General features: G+C 37.3%; 1 protein-coding gene across 2 annotated transcripts in view; it reads right to left on the bottom strand.

Annotated features, from left to right (window-relative positions):
* Positions 1–559: 559 nt before the first annotated feature.
* Positions 560–19,841, bottom strand: part of b3gat1a (beta-1,3-glucuronyltransferase 1 (glucuronosyltransferase P) a) — a 40,455-nt gene continuing 21,173 nt past the window's right edge. For both annotated transcript variants that reach the window (XM_039684055.2, XM_039684056.2), the window contains 2 exons: positions 14,688–14,984; positions 560–6,093 (listed from right to left, as the gene is read on the bottom strand). In XM_039684055.2, coding sequence (XP_039539989.1) covers positions 6,007–6,093; positions 14,688–14,984 — 384 coding nt within the window. In that variant the 3' untranslated portion in view covers positions 560–6,006. The remainder of the gene's footprint in view (positions 6,094–14,687; positions 14,985–19,841) is intronic.

Below are 19,841 nucleotides of genomic sequence, written 5' to 3'. Positions count from 1 at the left end.
CGTGTAAAGTGGATAATATTGAATGGCGGAGTACCACAGCAAATGCTTGGGAGCACTTCGACTCGGCGCAGGACTTTTCACGAGTGATGATATTACTGCGCCGAGTCGAAGTGCTCCCAACAGCCAATCAGAGTTCTCCCTCTTTCACTATGGATTCAACATGTCGGTCGAATCGGCCAACGAGGAACAAATACACCAGTCGGCCGACGCACAAAAACTGCCTTGGTGTTTTACAGGCTTAAAGCAAAACACTGTCTTGTACAGGTGAGAAAGCTGTTGTCATGTGCACCATAATGCTGTTTAAAGAGTAGACAAAGTACAATTTTTTCAGGTGGCGTAGGTTTGATTTTGAAATTGGTGGGGACGGGGACATCAGTAACGTTATATAAATATAAAAACTATTGCTTGGGATCAGTGTCACTGGATATTGGTTTTTGACACGTCGCTAGTGTCCCTGTAATTTTCATTGATATCACTGAAAATTGTACATTTGATTTACATGCGTGTGTAAATCAAAACAATAATAGGCTACATTCAATGACTCAAACAAACCACATGGTCTTTTTTCCTATCACATTTATTATTTTCTGACATTTTTGTTCTCTTTCGTTCTGAGATGATCTGTGGAACAAAAATAAGAACATTTACAAGAGCAACATGCAAAAAAACAAACAAAAAAAGTTTCATCTTGCAGCTTGCAATTAAGAGAGAAGATCAAAGTGGGTGTTTTTGGGCAAACATACTCATTTCAGCAAAAGCTCTTGGTGGGCAATGTGGAAAATCTGAAAATATACAAAAATAAATGACCAAGCCACCTGGCATGATTTTGGATGATTATACAACTGTGCTAATGTGCATTGGAATCTGATGTATAGATCTGGAAATCAGGAGAGATATCTTTAATAACAGGAGGCTTATGCCGCAGGTCGTGGTTTTGTCGACAGCTTTTAATGAGCCGCATGTTTTGTTCAGTCCATCGATCAAGTCCCAGTTCAGAACAGAATGAAGAAAAACACATGGACCTGTGCTGTTTGTGAGCCAGTGTTTCATAAGGATAAGAAAGAAATGGATGCAGGCGTTTTATATTTCAGTTTCAAAAGAAAAGACTCTGCAGTGTAAATAAATACATAAATATATCAACATAGAATAAATACATAAACCTCGTACATCAGTTGTTTTTCATCAACAACACATTAAGTGGGAATTTTGTGGCAGCATCTGACACAAACAGATTCAGCTGGTAAAAAAAGGCATTTTTTAAAGAATGAATTCACACGTTCAAATGTCAACTTTATATTTTGCTAATGTGTTGTTTTTTTTAAAAGCAAACGATTTGATTCTAGCAACTAACAGGTGACGGTAATTGTCTTGTGTTGTGAGCAGACGTGCACTCCTGTGCTCTGGAAAGAAAGAAAGGGTGGATGTGGTTTTTTAGAGCATGAAATGAAAACAAACCTGGCAGAGAAGCTGACCCGTGAGACCACAGACTAATGAAGTGCTGGGAACAGATCCGAATCAAATAAGTGTGGCCAGAAAGACAGTCAAAGACAGTCAAAAAAAAAATTTTTTTTCTATGGTTTTCATCTTTTAATGGACTGAGCAATAAAAGATGGAAAAATATATAAATAAACAGAAGTGTTCTTTCGGTTTAATGGCGGTCCGCTGTCCTTCATCAGTCTGCGTGTGTATTGTCTGAAGAGGCTTTTGAAACGCAGTAGGGATGTGGTACTTTGTCAGCCGTAGATAAGAGCACAGAGTTGTGTGTGCTCAGTGAAGTCTTTGATTCGCACAAACTTCACAAATTACAAAGAAACGAGGAGTCGCTTTTCCTGAAACATCCCAGAGCAATAATCCATCACATCCCACGAGGAGGAGGAGGAGATTTTTTTTTCTCCATTAAACATGTGCTGTTCACCCTAAGACTCACAACTGATTGATGAGCTAATTATGGGCTTTTAAAGCATCAAGAGTTACTAACCCTTTCAAATAGTTTGACAACATTGAAATGGCATTGAAACCTTCTGGTCCTCAAATAGGTCTAAGGTCAGACATGTGAAGTATTTGTGCTTGACCATGTTTTTTAACACTGCTTGTATAGTAATGCAGCAAAACTCGACATTACCCGTAAATGTGTTTTCCAGATGAAACGGCTGGAGATCTTGTTTCATTTTTGTGCTCAGGGTTAAGAAGTATTTGTTCATGCCATTGGTGTTTATTATAGATTCTGCTATGAACTGCTGCTGCTTTTAAAACTTTAACCAATGTTATGAGACTTGGTAGCTTCAGATGGTAGAGTCAGAATTTGGCATAAACAGAATGAGAACATGGATCCATCATGCCTTGTTATTACCACTGTGCAGGCTGGTGGTGGTGGTGTAATGGTGTAGGGGATGTTTTCTTGGCACACTTTAGGCCCCTTATGGCGCTTTTCCACTGCATAGTACGGTACGGTTCGGCTCAGTACGCTTCGACTCGGAACAGTTCGGATCGCTTTTTGTTTCCACTGCAGTAGTACCCCTTCAAAGTGTGTGGGACTGATCGTTATTTGCGCGCGCCTCTACTGCCATGACATCATCTTAAAAGCGCCACATTTTCAAACCCACAACACAGGAACAATGGAGACTATCGAGGGGATGGTGTTCCTGATTCTCGGTATGTGGTTGTTTTTAACTGCTAGACGGAAAAATGTGTTTAAAATGAGGCTGATGGCAGCAAAACAAAAATACTGCTAAAAAAGTGTCTCGTGTCGCAAATCCAATGACGCTGGTAGTGACGATTCTGTCTGACCAATCAGTGATCTGCAGTGTTTCACGTCACATTTTAGTACCGGTACGGTACGCTTGGAACCTCAACAGACCAGGTACCATTTAAAGCGACCTGAAGCGAACCGTACTGTACCGTACCATGCAGTGGAAAAGCACCACAAGTGAGACGTATCGAACCGTACCGTACTATGCAGTGGAAAAGCGCCTTTAGTGCAAATTGGGCATCACAAATATCGAGTATAAAGTCGTGTTTCGAGAAAAAAACTCGTTAAATTTCGAGAAAGAAGTCGAAATACAATCTTGAGAATAAACTAATTAAATATCGAAAATAAAGTCGTCGTGCTTCGAGAAAAAACTCGTTAAATTTCGAGAAAAAAGTCGAAACACAATCTTGAGAATAAACTAATTAAATATCGAGAATAAAGTCGTCGTGCTTCGAGAATAAACTTGTTAAATTTTGAGAAAAACGTCGTAATACAATCTTGAGAATAAACTAACTAAATATCGAGAATTAAGTTGTCATGTCTTGAGAAAAAAAACTCGTTAGATTTCGAGAAAGAAGTCGAAATACAATATTGAGAATAAACTAATTCAATATCAAGAATAAAGTTGTCGTGTTTCGAGAAAAAACTCGTTAAATTTCGAGAAAAACATCGAAACAATCTTGAGAATAAACTAATTAAATATCGAGAATAAAGTCTTCGTGCTTCGAGAAAAAACTTGTTAAATTTCGAGAAAAAAGTCGTAATACAATCTTAAGAATTTTAACGAGTTTAATCTCGCATTATAATGACTTTAATCTTGAGATGGTTTTATTTTTTTTATTATTGCTTGGCCCTAATCCTCTTTCCATACATATTGCAACTATTGCAGCGTCCATATAAATTTCGCATCTTCAGTCTAGCGTGACCATGGCTGGCCGGCTTTTCCCAGTCTACGACTGTCGCACTTGGCCCCCTAGTGGTAGTTTAAAATGAACTCTGTTTCTGCTTGTGTCTCCAGTAAAGAAGCGTGCTTGAGCATTCACCCTCCACCTGTTGACCATGCTGAGGTTAATAAATACATGAAAACATGCTGAAAAATGTATAATTTAAACATAAATTACTTTTATTTATTTATAACTTCCGTTCTACCGAAGCACTAGGTGTTTCGGATAAAATTATTGATAGTTCGCACTCTGATTAAATCCGATCCGGGTTGAACAGTCTAATGCCGTTTTGTTGTACAATTTGAGAAAATGTCGTGAGAAATCAGGTCTCCATCAACTATCCAAAGGACAATTTTAACAGATTTTTCGCTCTGCAATGCCATTAGTATATGTAAATGAACAATGTATACTCTTTCTCCATGTTATCTGTACCCAAAAATCCCTGTTTATTTGTCACCATCTAACTGTTAAAACACCATAACTTTGTAACAATACAAGGCTGATTTAATATCAGCAAAAATATCCTTCAATAGTTATAAGTTCACACAAATTAATCTAAAATATGCATATAATTGCTTACTGTTTAGTGCATAATAAAACACATGTGACGTAATGTAATGGCGTTCGCTTTACAAACTATTAATAAATAATAATAATATGAATTAACTCGTTGTGAATACATGTAGTCTAAGTGCAAGTGCAGTGTGTGTAAGCTAAGCAGGCTAATTTTGTATCTGTGTGGCATGCTAGTATGTAAGGTAACTAAAACAGACATTAAATGGTAATTATAACGTTCAAATTACATATACTGTAACATGATTTTGTAGTCATTTTATTCAGGCACACATTAAAAGTTATGTCAGTCAGTGGTGTTACTTGGGGTCCTAATGGAGACTCAATTTCCCTTGACACCAGAACCAGGATCGGGCCATTCGAAATAAACGATTTTGGGTCTATAAAATGGATACACAAACTGAGTCTAACGCCAATCAGGTCAGATGGATCATAATATTAGTTCATCAGTCTTGAATATTCACATGCTCATGGTTTATTTAATTTTTTTATGTAAGAAACTAGCTTTCTGCAAGCTGAGATTTAGTTCGCGCTAGATTCCCAGGTGTCTCAGCTTTAGCTTCATTAGTACAGCAACATGTCTTCAAGACAGATCTCCTCTGCAAAGCCCAAAGCTTCGGTTTGACACATTAATACATCTGAATATTTACTGAGGCGAGCTCTGTGCTGCTTTTAGAGGCTAGCTCAATTAATACTGAAGGCTAACGTAAATGTAAAACCCTTTACCCATCAGCTCCGTCTCCTTTGGTAGGACCTCTGTGAACATGAGTGAAGGATTATGAATGTTGTAATAGTAAACTAAAACTATGGATTCTTACTTTAAACCGAAGTACAAATACAGTAGTTACATTGCTCGTTCTGTTGAACGCTAGATCACTTTATTTTAAAGTCTCTGATAGTTCATCTTTAAGTTATATTTACCACGCATGTCCTAACAGGAACAATGGACACAGAGGAACAAATTCAAGTGCTATTTAGGTCTTAGTCATGATTCATGAGGACCGTGTAACAACCTTGTAATCGCTAAATCCAGTATAGCAGCTAGCCCTGGTATTATATGATTTAATACCGCAGAGTGACGCTGAACTTGTATTGAGGCAAAATATCAGTAGTGCTGTGCTAGCAAGACAGTGATGTAAACAACAAAAACAAACGTAATAATACATATTATATATAAAAAAAGAAGACATTCCCTTCTTTAGGTTTAAGTATCGGTCTGTACGACATTGACGTTCCTAAACTGATGACCATTCGAGATATCTTGTGTCTCTTCTCAACGGTGAGTTCATAAAATCCAGGAAGTGAGCAGTTATAACCGTTCATGGATGATCAATATACACCACATTATTCTTTCAGTCTCGCCTTCTGGTTTTGTTCTCGCAAAATACTGATGATATTGCCTTTAAAAAGACTATCTGTGCTTTAGAATAATAGGTCCATCTTGTTGAACTCATTCAGTTGTGGTTTACAGGAAAAAAGCATCCAAACTGTACAAAAATGTGGTAGTTGGTAATAACTCCAATAACCGCCATTCCCTTTTGGGTCCTGCTGGAAGCATCCCTGCAACGCAAAGTGAGAGGAGTGTTCACATCTGTACAGAGCCACACTTCTCCCACTTCGCAGGGCCAGATGCCTTTTAAACACATGATCTCGTGTCCTTCAATGACCCCATGTTCGCTCAGTGACGCCGTGATTAAGTCAGAACAGATTGCTTTTTCATTACCGGCGTTAAAGCAGATGTCAGATCTCCACGTTTGGGTCTGTGAAGCCTTTCTTGCCTTCATTTACCAGGACAGGTTTTTCCGTCCTTGTGTGCCACACAAGAATCTGTAATAAAAAGCAAAAACATATTATGGTTTATGGAGTGGAGAGACGATAATTTGTCATTGCTTCACAGTGCCGGGCCAATGACACCATATAGTGTCTTTTTATATGTTTGTATATGAAAATACAAGCAATTTATTATCACAAGTAATTTATTATTTAGGAAAAATGAGTCACAGTGGGTTCCCTGATTGTAGCCACTTCCATTTTTATTAGTTATTTTGCTTCAATTTCCTATTTTGTTCTCTTGAACACATGGGATGGAAATAATGTTAATGGAAGCAAATGTTTTATGTGATACTTCAAGTTAAATTCACAACTTTGGATAGAAACATAGCAGACCATTTTTGGAGCACCTTGTTCTTTTCTTTGTTTTTCTAACCCATTATATCAGTCAGCATCAAGTGCCATATATAATTTTTAACAGGAGAACTTGAAGTTTCAATCTATCTCATTTAAATAATCCAATTTTACATTTAATTTGTCTTAGAATGGATGAGTTTACCAGATTTAAGAAAAACGGCAGCATATTTGTAGTGATTTTTTTTTTTTTTTACTCAACGCAAAACAAATCCTCCTGAAGTTTGGATTGTTTCCTTTAGAAAGATGTACTTGGATATTTTACATTTCCAAATGTAATTTTGACTACATTTAACAATCCCTAAGCAAGTTATAGGCATTTATTACAACATTATTATAGGCTATTTTCAGTGAAAAGCATTTTCAGTGTTTCAGTGAAAACAGTGTTTTTCATACTGACAATTTAGATATGTCCAAAAAAGTTAAGGAAGTAACATAAATAGAAACATTGTAGTAGAACAATGAAGCAAAAAAAAAAATAAACCTTTTAATATATATACACACAAACACACACACAGAGCCTATATGAACTACTTTGACTTTACCTCAGTTCAAATTTCCAAAAAAAGATGCTAATTGGTCGTGCGAAAGACCAAGAACTATATTTATTGGTTGAGTAGATGATAGTTTTAACCAATCTGGGGATGGAGTGGGACTAAGCATTAACAGTCATTTATGATGAAACCGCACGGGTTTCTTTGACGAATCAATGCTGATCAAAACTTGATGACGCAATCACATTTACTACGGAGCTTCTGAATTTCCAAACGCGATTAACCCGATATCACAGAAAAGCTGTGAATCTCCTCTTTATGGGACTTTTTAAAGCATACGGATCGGAGTAGCGGTTCAAAAGTTATTTAACATTTAAGAAGAACAGTTATTTTTAGCCGGCGGCGGCCGTATAGGTCTTTAAGGGTTTAAGGTTAATTGTCATATGCGTTTTTTTTTTTTTTTTTAAAGAGAGGGGTTAGCCAAGAAAAAAATGATCGGTTTGCCTTTGTCATTGTCATCTCTTCGTTAAGTCTTGTTTTCAGAATAGTTTTTGCTCCATCTGTCTTTCTATTGATCTTAAAGGCTCACTGTCAGACCTCCTACACGGATATGCTCACAAACACTCACAGTTAACAATCCACGGCCTATATCCACATTTAACATCTCTAACAACATGTCTCTGGGTGCAGATCTGAAGTGCTGTGGATTTTTTTTAAAGTCTGATGTGTAAATTTTATCAATAATTTCAATAGAGTGCCGAAGTTACGATGTCACTCTGTAGGCCAAAACACGGAAGTGAGTTAGCAGTTAGCACTCCCGGTTCCCTCGCCCTAAAGTCTATGGGATTTTTGAATGGGTTTTTGCTAAATCGCCTCAAATAGGGTCTGTGGTGAACAAAGCCTCTAAATATATTCACGTTTTGATCTATGACATAAAACACACAGTTATAACCTGCTTGTGTTTTTTAAACTTTATTGTGTCTGCTTGTGTTTTCAAAAAACTTTATATGGGCTTCAAAATTTATAAATTTTGGATTAACTTGTAAAGATTATCTTGATAGACAAAACGTGTAAGGGTCACAACTCTTTGTTAAACACAGATCTTATATTTTTTGCGATTTTCCAAAAGTCTGTGGGGAAAATGCATTGCTTTTTGCAGTGTTGTAGTACTCGAGACTCGGACTCGGTCTCGAGACCATATTTTAATGGTCTCGGTCTTGTCATGGACTCGTGTGCATTTGGACTCGGAATTGACTCGTACTCGAACATTTTTTTTTTTAGGACTCGGAATTATTCCAGAGTCCACTCGAGTTCAATTCAAAATATTTTTCATGATTATTAATGTATGTTAATAAAATATTTCTTTTAATTGATTGACACGCCCAGTGATTGGTGATTTTCTAGTGCGCAACTGCGCATGACAAATTGTAATAACATTACTTTAACACCACCTACTATGTGGCCTTTTTACCCTAAACTGATCATATTTTTTAAACTCTAAGTAAATTCAGTAAAAAACAAAAAAAAAGGATTTCTCTAAGTAAATAAAAGTAAATTAGGTAATCAACCCTCATTGGTCTCGGATTCGACTCGGACTCGACTCTCTATGGACTCGTTCTTGACTCGGACTCGACTCTCTCTGGTCTCGGTGTCGACTCGGACTCGAGTGAGGTGGTCTCGACTACAACACTGGCTTTTTGATCGAGGGAACCCATGCGCCACTAGCTTACGAGTTGTCCTACAAAGTGACGTCATCACTTCAGCACTCTATTAGAAGAATAAGACACTTTAGGATTGTTGCTACCAATCAAATAAAATCGGTATCAAGAAAATCCATCTTTCCACTGCGGAGGAAACACAGAAGCTGCATTTGAAGAGGCATTTATTATTTAACAGTCATTTTACAGAAGCTCAGAGGTAGCATGAACACATTTACACTGCTAACTTACAGCTGCATAAATAAAGTTATGAGATAAAGTTTTATTTCATAATGTTTTAAATAATATATTTGGGTGGTGATGGCGCAGTGGATAAGATACATGCCTTTGGTGTGAGAGACCCAGGTTTGAATCCACTGTGAGACACCAATGTGTCCCTGAGCAAGACACTTAACCCCTAGTTGCTCCAGAGGCGTGCGACCTCTGACATATATAGCAATTGTAGGTCGCGTTAGCCTGGTAATACCAGACTCTGCTACTTCACGAAATGAAATACTTTTTGCGAAATGAAATTAGCGGAACTAGGAAGTTTGACGTAGTCAGGCTATAAAAGCGTCAGATAAATGAATAAATGTAAGTATATTTGAAAAAACAAATATCAAATGTTGGAAAAAAATGCAATGATATTTTGAATTTTAAATGGCGGCATATGACTGTCTCAATGAATGAGTCATTAAGGGCTTCGAGCTTGTGATTGGGCCCGAACCTCCCCCGTATCTCTGGTTATAAATATATTTATCGTGTCTGCGTGAAAGCGCCCTCTGGTGTTCAAATGGAGCAGCATTTACCGGTCATGCGCATAAAATATCGCAGCCTTTGCCAAATCATGTGCGGTTTCAGGGTTGCCAACTCTCACGCATCTGGCGTGACACTCACGCATTCAGCCTCAATCTCACGGTCTCACGCTCAACATAGAAATCTCACGCTAAATTAGACATTCTTCTGGGCTGTATTTTTTTTTGTATTACTATAAGCAAGTTCAGGCTCTTAACTACTGACTGGACGCAGAGAAAAATCGCGGAAAAAGATGACACCGACACCGACAGACTACAGAGAAGTTTACTCCTGATATGGAGCGTTTTGGCGCTTTTAAATGTGACAGAACGCAGTAGCGCGTCAGTTCAAACGGCACGTGATACAGTTGCCTAGGCTACAACATCCACAGGGCACGAGCAAAATACTGTATCTGGTAATCTCCCGCTTTATATTAACAAACTGTCAACACGGGCTTTTGCGATGCACAGAGAGACGCTGCGCTGCCTATGACCTTGAACGTGAGTTGAGAGCGTACATTTGCACTACGTGCCTGTCTTTTTAGCAAAAAAGATATCTTTCACTAAATATCTACAGTGGCGTAGGGCGAGGGCGTGAGGTGCTGATAGCAAACTTTGACGCGTTCGACCCGAGTTCGAATCCGGCTTTTACTCTCTCTTCTCATCTGGTGTTTTCTCCAAAATAAAAGCTCAAGGGTTTATTTCTTGCAAGTGAAGAAATTAGGACAAAACTATTGTAATTTTCCTATACAATAGTGTAAGTAAAATATACTTTTGAAATATTCATTTTCATTTATACAGCAGCCTACATTTATAGACTAGGCCTATATGGATTTTACGTAATAGGAATAATTCTATAAATCATTATTACATTATTATAATAATCGTTTATTGCATCCTAAAAGAGACTGAGACTTTATATCATAAAGTCTTTATATCATAGACTTTACTATATCATAACTAAAAAAAAGATGTTTGATCACTCTTTAATGTCCAGGTACAAGTCGAGGCTTTTGCTTTGTTGAATGTCACAGTTCATGATTTGAAGCCGGTTAAAACTCTTAATTTTGAGCTCTCAAAGTGCACCAGATTGATGCATTTAACCTTAAAATGTACAAAATTTTCTTCCGAGGGAGCATGCCCCCGAACCCCCCTAGAAGGACAGAGGTCTCAATATAGTTTTAATAAATCATATGGGAAAGAACAATAATTTATGAACTTTACTCCCAACTGTTTTTTTAATCAGTAAAACTGTTAGCCTAATGCCAAATTAAAATTGGACAAACTATACATTGTGCCCTACAAGATCTTGTGACCCCCCCCCCCGCCCCCCCCCCCCAAAAAAAAATCTCACTCCAAGCAAAACTCAAAAGTTGGCAACCCTGCGGTTTTATTGCGATCAGTCATGCAGCCCTACTTGCAATCATGATGGAAAACACCACTCTTGGTCATGTGATGTTGCTTAACTATATCATGCTATAAATGTACGTGTTATGTACAGATATGTGTTTCAATAAGCTTCTGAGTTTCCTTGTGTGTGTTGTTGCACATATGTTTTCTTATTTATCCACGAGAGTCTCTCTTACACACAGGCTGGGCGAGCCTCAACTCAATCAACACAATCAATCGCCGTTTACACTGAATGTAATAAAATCAGTCATTCTCAGCAGGAAAATTTGTGATGACTGAATGTTCGATGATTTCGAACTTTACTTCAACAAATCCAGTTGTCCTGGACAAGCATTAAGGACAAACCCTAATTATGCATCGTACTCTATTTATGTCATGAAGATGACGTAATCAGAGCTAGAAATAAATAATACATTTGATATAATTTTATATAAATAATAATTTATATAATTTTATCTAAATAATATTGTATAAGTCTGCCTCATTAAACTACCCGGAAATTGTTGTTAATGTCCAAAGGAAGTAACACTGTCTGACTCATCTTTTCTTTTCCATCTCCCTTGTTGATGTCTTTCAGAACAGAAGCCATCTTCATGAATAATTTATAATTGTGTCGAGCTGGATCGGGGGCTCCACTCCCACTTAGGCTGCTAGCGGAGGTTAACAGTCCCACTTGCAATAATAGTGTGTCTGTTGAGTTGCTCTGAATGAATGAAGTTCAAGGAATGATCTAGAAACAAGATGAGACATGTATGCTGGTGTATTTGTACAACTGTTCATATATCTGGGGTAGCAAATCTAGGAATTGGTTCTGGTTTGTCTCTAAAAGTCTTGTCTTAAGTATGGCATCCATAAGCTCAGTAACATCAAATAAAGCATTGTTATTCCCTGCGCAAATCACCAATTAGCCATACACACAAACACACACACTTTTGTGTCAAGCATTCACATTTATAAGACTTTTTTCCAAAGTGACATAAATACTACAGCAGAAGTGATTCATCCTGGTGAGTCAGTAGGAACATTAGACGTGCCAGAACAAATTGTTCCAGAATTGCTGAGAAAATATAAGCGAGTACATAAAGAGTGAGACTGTGATACAATAATGAGAGAACAGTATTTTTTTTAACAGTTGTCCTTGGGTGTTTTTAGGAAGAGAGAGACTAGCCTCTATTAGGGCTGTCGCGGTTATGGAATTTCCCTTGCGGTAATATTGAGTGGCTCAATAGCGCGATATGCGGTATTACCGCCATTTATTTATTTAATTTATATGTTTTTGTTGCTATATAAATAAAGTTTACGATGTGGACAAAAACGAGGACATTTTCAGTAAGCATTGTTACCGAAACTAAACAGCGTCTAGCATATGCGCATTGAAAAACTTTCACTCAGCGCGCATATTGTTATGACAACGGACTTTGAGCGAGTCATTGAACCGTTCATTCAACGAACACGTTTAAAAAAGCTGATTCATTAAAAGAGATGTAAAGAAACAATATGTTAATTATTTCTAACATTGATGTTCAACTTTTCAAGGCTCAGCTGAGCAGCAATGCGTCGCATGGGCAACGCTGAAGCTGATGCTTCACTTATTAGAGACCCATTGATTCAATGCGTGACTCACTGATTTTATTTCGGCTTCCTTGTGCTGTGGGATGTTGAACAGCGCTGCTGCTGACGCGCATTTATGGGAAAATACACGTGAAGAGAACGTTAAAATGATGATGCAACAAATATTTCGCTTCCCTTTGATACGACAAGCTTTTCACGACTTCAAAGACAGAGGCAGGTAATCGCACGCGCTCTGCCGATCTCTCTCATTCACTATCTGTGTGAAGCCTGTAGGCTACACATCACCATGATAAACAGTCTTGTTATCATTATGAACTGGTTTAACATTCAATACACATGCATTACGTTCAAAACAAGAAGGGTATAGCCTTATAAAAAAAAAAAAAAACGTGAATATCGCGGTTGCTGCGGTTACGTGCAATCCTCTGCGGTTGTCTTGTCAGAAGCGCGGTACAATATTGCGGTTACCGCGACAGCCCTAGCCTCTATTTATTAAATAAGTACTCAAACTAAACATAAAGCTCATTATTTAATAAGATCTATAATATTCCAAATGCTAAAGACATGAAAACCACTACGTCTCATTCATTAATAATCGAGTGGATTATTTAGTAGTTGTAAGCACGGGAGAATTTATCTCGAAAATGTTAGCAAACCAGTTCAAACCCAACAAAAACCTTTTATACAGACCTCTCATCAGCCAGCTGAACATATGTGTATCTGCATTGTTAAAGTCCCCATGAAATCAAAATTGACCATACTTACTTTGTTTGCCTAAATTGATCGTTTTGTGGTGAACAATTCATACATGCAAGTCAATCCACACACAAAAAAAATTTTGGCTTCATAATCTTTAATCTCCCCTCTGCATTGGAGGACTTTGCCTGATGACATAGGCTTTATGGTTTGGGTGTCTCCTTAACATCCATAACCACGCCCCCCCAACTGACAGCGGCTGTGTGTTTGCGAGCGCCGAGCGAGCATTGATTGACAGCGTGTGTAAACTTGCATCATCCTCCATTTCAGAATGAAACACCCATTTTTCTAGATCCAATCAGGTGCTAGTTGGAAAAAAAGCCACACCCACTATTTTGCCTCATTTAGTATTCCGTTTCTCTAGGAAATACGTCACAACACTGGAGAAAAGTCGTTTGCAACTTCCGGTTCACAGGGACTTTAAACCTTGCAGTTCGAGCTGTAACGCAGCATACTTGACATGTGATGAAATATCTATGTATGAAATATCCAATTTTATTTATAAGGCCACCCGGAGTATGTTGCTCCACTTCCAACACTTCTAAAAAAAAATCGAAATAAATATGAGTCCGAATTTGGTGAAACGTGAATTGTTTTAGTACTGACCCTTACGAAAAAGAAGTTTATTCAAGTGTGCCATTAGTATACTTCTTTTAAACTAAAAATAAGAAAGTACACTTTCAGTTTATTTTTCCTGTACTTCTCAGAAGTATACTATATGTACTTCTCAGAAATATACATCAAATTACACTTAAGTGTACTTGACTTATACTGAGAGAAAAGCAAGTATATTTGTCCTGTTCTTGTACTCAATCTTTTGATCCAGAAATACTTAAAAGTATAATTAAGTATTCAGAGTATACTTGTATAAATATTACAGTAAAAAAAGTAAACTACTAGTATACCCATAAATTCACTTGCAGTACACATGAGATACATAATTATGAACTAGTTGTGCACTTACTGTTACACTTATAGTACACTTAAACATATACTTTTATGTACTAAAAGTGGGCCAATTTAGTCCCAAGCGGTATTAAAATAGTACACTTACAAGTTTACTACTAGTACATAGTGACATTAGTATACTTACTACATAGTTTATACTTAAAAATATACTTGAATAGATCTGTATAATTATTTATTTCCTTTTACTTTATTCATATAAATTCTTATTGTACTTTCTGCTACCAAACTTTATTCTACTTCCGCTTTGTCTGTTTTTGTTTTTGTCTATATGTACAGCTATATACAAATATTTGAGCCTCTCCTGTATTGTTGATCGAAGACTGTATAATGTATATATGCTCAATAAAAAACTTTACAAACTAAAAATATACTTGAATATTACTTAAATATACTACATAAAATGAACTTGAAATATACTTCTTTTTCGTAAGGGGAATCAGACCCATTTTATGAAAAAAAAAATATCTTTCCGTTTGTGTCTTACTGGAAAACCTGCATATGGGTTTGGAACAATGACATGAGAGTGATAATGTCTATCTCCTCACCTTAGTGCAGTTGGCCGCTTTGGGTTCCAGGTCATTGAGAGTGACCAGCTCTCTGAGCAGACTGCTCTCCTGGTAGCCTCCCTTCACCCCTCGTAACTTGAAGTAGGCCTGAGGCTTAAACAGAATGAGCCGCAGGTTGATGGCAAACCCTGCCATATCGATGGCAAAGGGCCGATGAGGGTCGAATACTGTTTTCCAGCCGTACACTTTTCCCGCTGCATTAACCTTTGGAGACTCGTACCGTAAACCTCCAACAAACGCTACAGGCCACACTGATACTTTACGAGTTGATCGCATCTGCAGAAAAGAGAGAGATTATAGATCAGTTGTTTTTGTTCGGTTACTGTTCTTTAGGATACAAAACCCTTTGATTTTATATATATACAGTATATAATGTATACATGCGTGTTTGATATCAAGTGTTGAATTATATATATATATAAATAATTCTGCCAAGGCATTTTTAATAAGAGCTTAATAATTAATAAACACTGGCCGGTTTGGTTGTTTTAAACAAGGCCAAATGCATAATTCATGAACTGTTACCTTGGGCCCTATTTTAATGATCTGAAATGCAAGTATCAAGCGCAAAGCGCAAGTAACTTTGTGGGCGGGTCTTGGGCGCTGTTGCTATTTTACCGGCGGGATAAATGACTCTTGCGCCCGACACAAGTTTAAAAGGGGTTGGTCTGAAGTGGCTTCATTATTCATAGGTGTGGTTTGGGCGTAACGGGAAACAAACCAATCGGAGCGCCATCCCTTTAAGAACAGGTGCGCATGTTGCATGACGGAGTGTTATTATAACGGCGGGTTTACCAGGAGCGTTCACAGCCGATGAGACCGATGTTCTTGTCAGGACAGTGAAAAACAGAGAAGTGACGTTGTATGGGGATGGGAAAAACCCACCCAAATCAGCGTCGGTTAAACATTATATACGGATGTTTCTTGCCACTATTGGGCAAACAGGTCTGATCCTTTAGTACTACAATAAGCCTTAAAAAAATTGGGTAATTCGGTTTTTTCATCTTCATGGAAACCACAATGATTTCCCTCATGTTAATATTTTTCCTTGTTATAATGTATGATTTGCAAAAATAAAAACTGCTGCATCTGTGTTGATGAGAGAATCAAAGTGTATGCGTGTTGTGCACCCGCTACATTATGGCCAAGCATGCGCGCTTAAAATAGCATTGAACAACGCGTAACACGCTACTGACTTTAGACCAGGTTTTTTCTGGTCAATGGCGCAGTTGTTTTCTGGAAGTGTAAAATAGCACCAGGGAATGTTTGCGCCGAAGCACGCCTCCTTTTTGCGCCGATCCGCCCAGGGAGCGAAAGTTCATTTCCTAATTTACCGATGTGCGTCTTTGGAGGATAAAAGCCTGTTTTGTGCAGGTGCAAAATAGGAATGATACATGCGTCAGTGTATAAAGTCGGGTGCAAGATAGAGCCCCTTATCTTCAAATGCTAAATTATAAAATTTTGATAGAGATTCTCATTAGCTACATATGCTACTGCTCAAAAGTTCTCATAACAAAATTATATATATATATATATATATATATATATATATGAAGAGTTCAGATGCAAAAGCCTCTAAATGCCATTTGAAATTTTCTTCTTTAATGATGATTTTTATCAAACTTGTATATTTAAGTTCAGTAATTTCACTTAAATAACAATTAATAGGTAATTATCATTGCCATTTAAGTGAAATCACTGAACTTAAATATACAAGCTTGATAAAAATGATCATTCTAGAAGAAAATTTCAAATGGCACTTAGAGGCTTTTGCATTCGAACTCTTCATATATATATATATATATATATATATATATATATATATATATATACACACACACACACACACACACACACACACACACACAGTCTCTTTATATATTTCTGGATCCAAATTTTTTAAAGGTAGTGTAAATCTGTAACTTTGTTTTCAAATTAATTTCCTAAAATGTAATTATTTTCTTATTGTGTGCAAGAATGGACCCGGAAAATCACACTGTTTTCAGGGACATATGAACAGGTATTTAGAAAAGTTTTATTAGGGCCCAAGCCCTGAAAGGGCGAAGGCCCTATTGTTTTCCTTGGGATTATTATTAGGGCCCAAGCCCTGAAAGGGCGAAGGCCCTATTGTTTTCCTTAGGATTATTATTATTATTATTATTATTATTATTATTTATACGACTATTCGGGCACTTTTGGGGCCCTTAACATGCTCAAAAACTCTTGAAACTTAGCACACGGGTCAGAACCCGCGGCCATCAGGGCCGGGCTGAAGATGGTACCCGGGCGTGGCAGGGGGGCTAGACAGCGCCCCCTGGAACGGGGTCCGAAAACTTGGTCCATAAATCAAACACGCTTGCATGTAATAATATGAAACTCGGTGCACATATAGATCTCATCGTTCATATATACCTCAAACTATTACTTTTTACCCCAGCCCAACAGGAAGTCGGTTATTTAGGGTTGTTCATAAAACACTCGCAATGGAATTTGAAGTACTACTCCTAGAGAATTCAAACTCACGGCACGAAACTCGGTCAGCATGAAGTCAAGGCATTGACGATGAAAGTTTGCGAGGGGATTTTTGATATCTCGAACGGTTTGGCCGTGGCGAGGAAACGAAATTATGGCGAGAAACGTGAAACAGGAAGTGTGTTATAACTTCAGCATACATTAACTGATCTTGATGAAACTTCAGCAGTATGTTTGCTGTAAGAGGACGATCACATGGATGTGACTATTGTGAGTCAGAGTTATAGCGCCACCAACTGGCAGCAGGAAGTGTGTCACTTTCAAAATGCTTTGAACTCACCCTTTTATTTTTAACCGATGTGCTTCAAACTTAATCTGTATAATGTAAATACATAGCAGATGAAGACCTGTGAATGGATTCTTGATATCTTTGATACTGTTGCCGTGGCAACGCATCAAACTTTAAAATTCTTTTTTTTTATGATTTTGAGACTCTTAGCGGCTTTTGGGGCCCTTAACGGGTTTGAAAACTCTTGAAACTTTGCACACAGGTCAGATCCCACAGCCATCAGAGCCGGGCTGAAGATGGTACCTGGGTGTGGCAGGGGGGCTAGACAGCGCCCCCTGGAACGGGGTCCGAACACTTGGTCCATAAATCAAACACGCTTGCATGTAATAATATGAAACTCGGTACACATGTTGATCTCATCGTTTCATCTATACCTCACGCTCTTACTTTTTACCCCAGCCAAACAGGAAGTCGGCTATTGAGGTTTGTTTGTAAAACGCTCGCAATGGAATGTGCAATACTCCTCCTAGAAAATTCAAACACACGGCACGAAACTCGGTCAGCATGAAGTCAAGGCATTGAGGATGAAAGTTTGCGAGGGGATTTTTGATATCTCGAACGGTTTGGCCGTGGCGAGGAAACAAAATTATGGCGAGAAACGTGAAACAGGAAGTGTGTTATAACTTCAGCATACATTAACTGATCTGGATGAAACTTCAGCAGTGTGTTCACTGTAAGAGGCTGATTACATGGATGTGACTATTGTGAGTCAAAGTTATAGCGCCACCAACTGGCAGCAGGAAGTGTGTCACTTTCAAAATGCTTTGATATCACCCTCTTATTTTTAACCGATTTGCTTCAAACTTCATCTGTATAATGTAAAAATACAGCAGATGTAGACCTGTGAATGGATTCTTGATATCTTTGATACTGTTGCTGTGGCAACAAATCAAACTTTAACATTCTTTTTTGATACTTTTGGGACTCTTAGCATGCTTGAAATTGCTTGAAACAGATAGATACAGATAGCTCGACAGATACATCACATTTATTAGCCAGTAGGCATGTGCAACTTTGGCAAAAGATTAAAGTAATGTCAAAAAAGTAAACAGTAAACACTAAAAGCCTCATATCTTCTAAAAATGTAATTATACATCATTTGTTTCTAAATTAAATTATACAAATATTATAATTAAACCAGTTTTTCCCTTTTTTCATTTAAGAATTATGTTTACGTTCAAAAACAGCCAGAATGGTTTTAAAATTCAGAAGAAGAAAAAATAATCTGAGTCATACGTAGTGCTATACTGCCCTCTTGTGTTCAATATCAGGTAGGCCTATTGTGTATATTCCCACCGGTTAATCAACGTGTGACTCCGCTGGGACTCGGGAACTTTTAAATCGCTTACTTAAAACCGAAAGTCAAAATACAGATATCCGCACAAGACATTAATGTTGTGGAGTAGAGCAAGCATTTTAAATAAATTCCTATTAAGTAACTAAACAGAATGAACGTTCACTCTGTTCTGCTGGTTCCTCGCTGTTGGCGCGCACAGTTATGAATGCTTGTGCAGCCATGAGTTTTAGTTTAATTTTAAAATTAGCGCAATTTCGGGATTTGTATTATTTGAATTTATTTTTAAAAAACACAATGTTGAGTTTTATTGTAACACTGTTTAATCGCGCCCACGGTTATATTTTGTATATTATATATAATTATAATGTATTTCTGTATAAAATAATACTACAATAAAAAACACATTTGTGACCGACCTGATCCAGCAAAATTAGTCACAGTGACCCAAATTTAAAAATTGAGATTTTGATATTAATGGAAAGAGGACACTGTAAGCTTTCAAATGATACCTTGGTCATACCTTGAATGGTTGTAACGATATACAGATTTGAATTCTGGTCGTCTGCCCTTTTTTTTCCAATTGAAAACCTAAGAAAATCGCTTTTAAAGTTTTTTTGCCCGTTTTTTTTTTTTTTTTTTTTGATATCTTTCAAAATCCATAGCATTTTAAGGGATAAACTATTTATTTTATATAGCTTAATTTGACCAAATAGATTAACATATATAAATGCAATTTAACGAGGCTGAAACTCAACTTATTTTTAATTTTTTTGAAATAAATAATTAAAAAGTCACTTTTACAAAAATGTTCTAAAATCAGAAAGATTAAAGAGGAGTCAGAGAGAAATTCAGTTTTCATACGGATTAGCCCACATAAGCAGAGAGCAGTCTGTTTTCTTTCATTTTGAATGGTTGTGTTTAAAAGTAGACATTTCAATATATATATGTCTGTGAGGATACCTTATACGCTGACTTTCGGTTCATGAGACAAGCTTCAGTTCACGTGCCGCGCGTC

Source organism: Pimephales promelas, chromosome 10 (genome assembly GCF_988280905.1).
Source record: "Pimephales promelas chromosome 10, fPimPro1.hap1.1, whole genome shotgun sequence".
Classification (NCBI taxonomy): Eukaryota; Metazoa; Chordata; class Actinopteri; order Cypriniformes; family Leuciscidae; genus Pimephales; species Pimephales promelas.
Note: the sequence above shows the minus strand (reverse complement) of the source record. Positions and strands in the feature narration are given on the sequence as shown.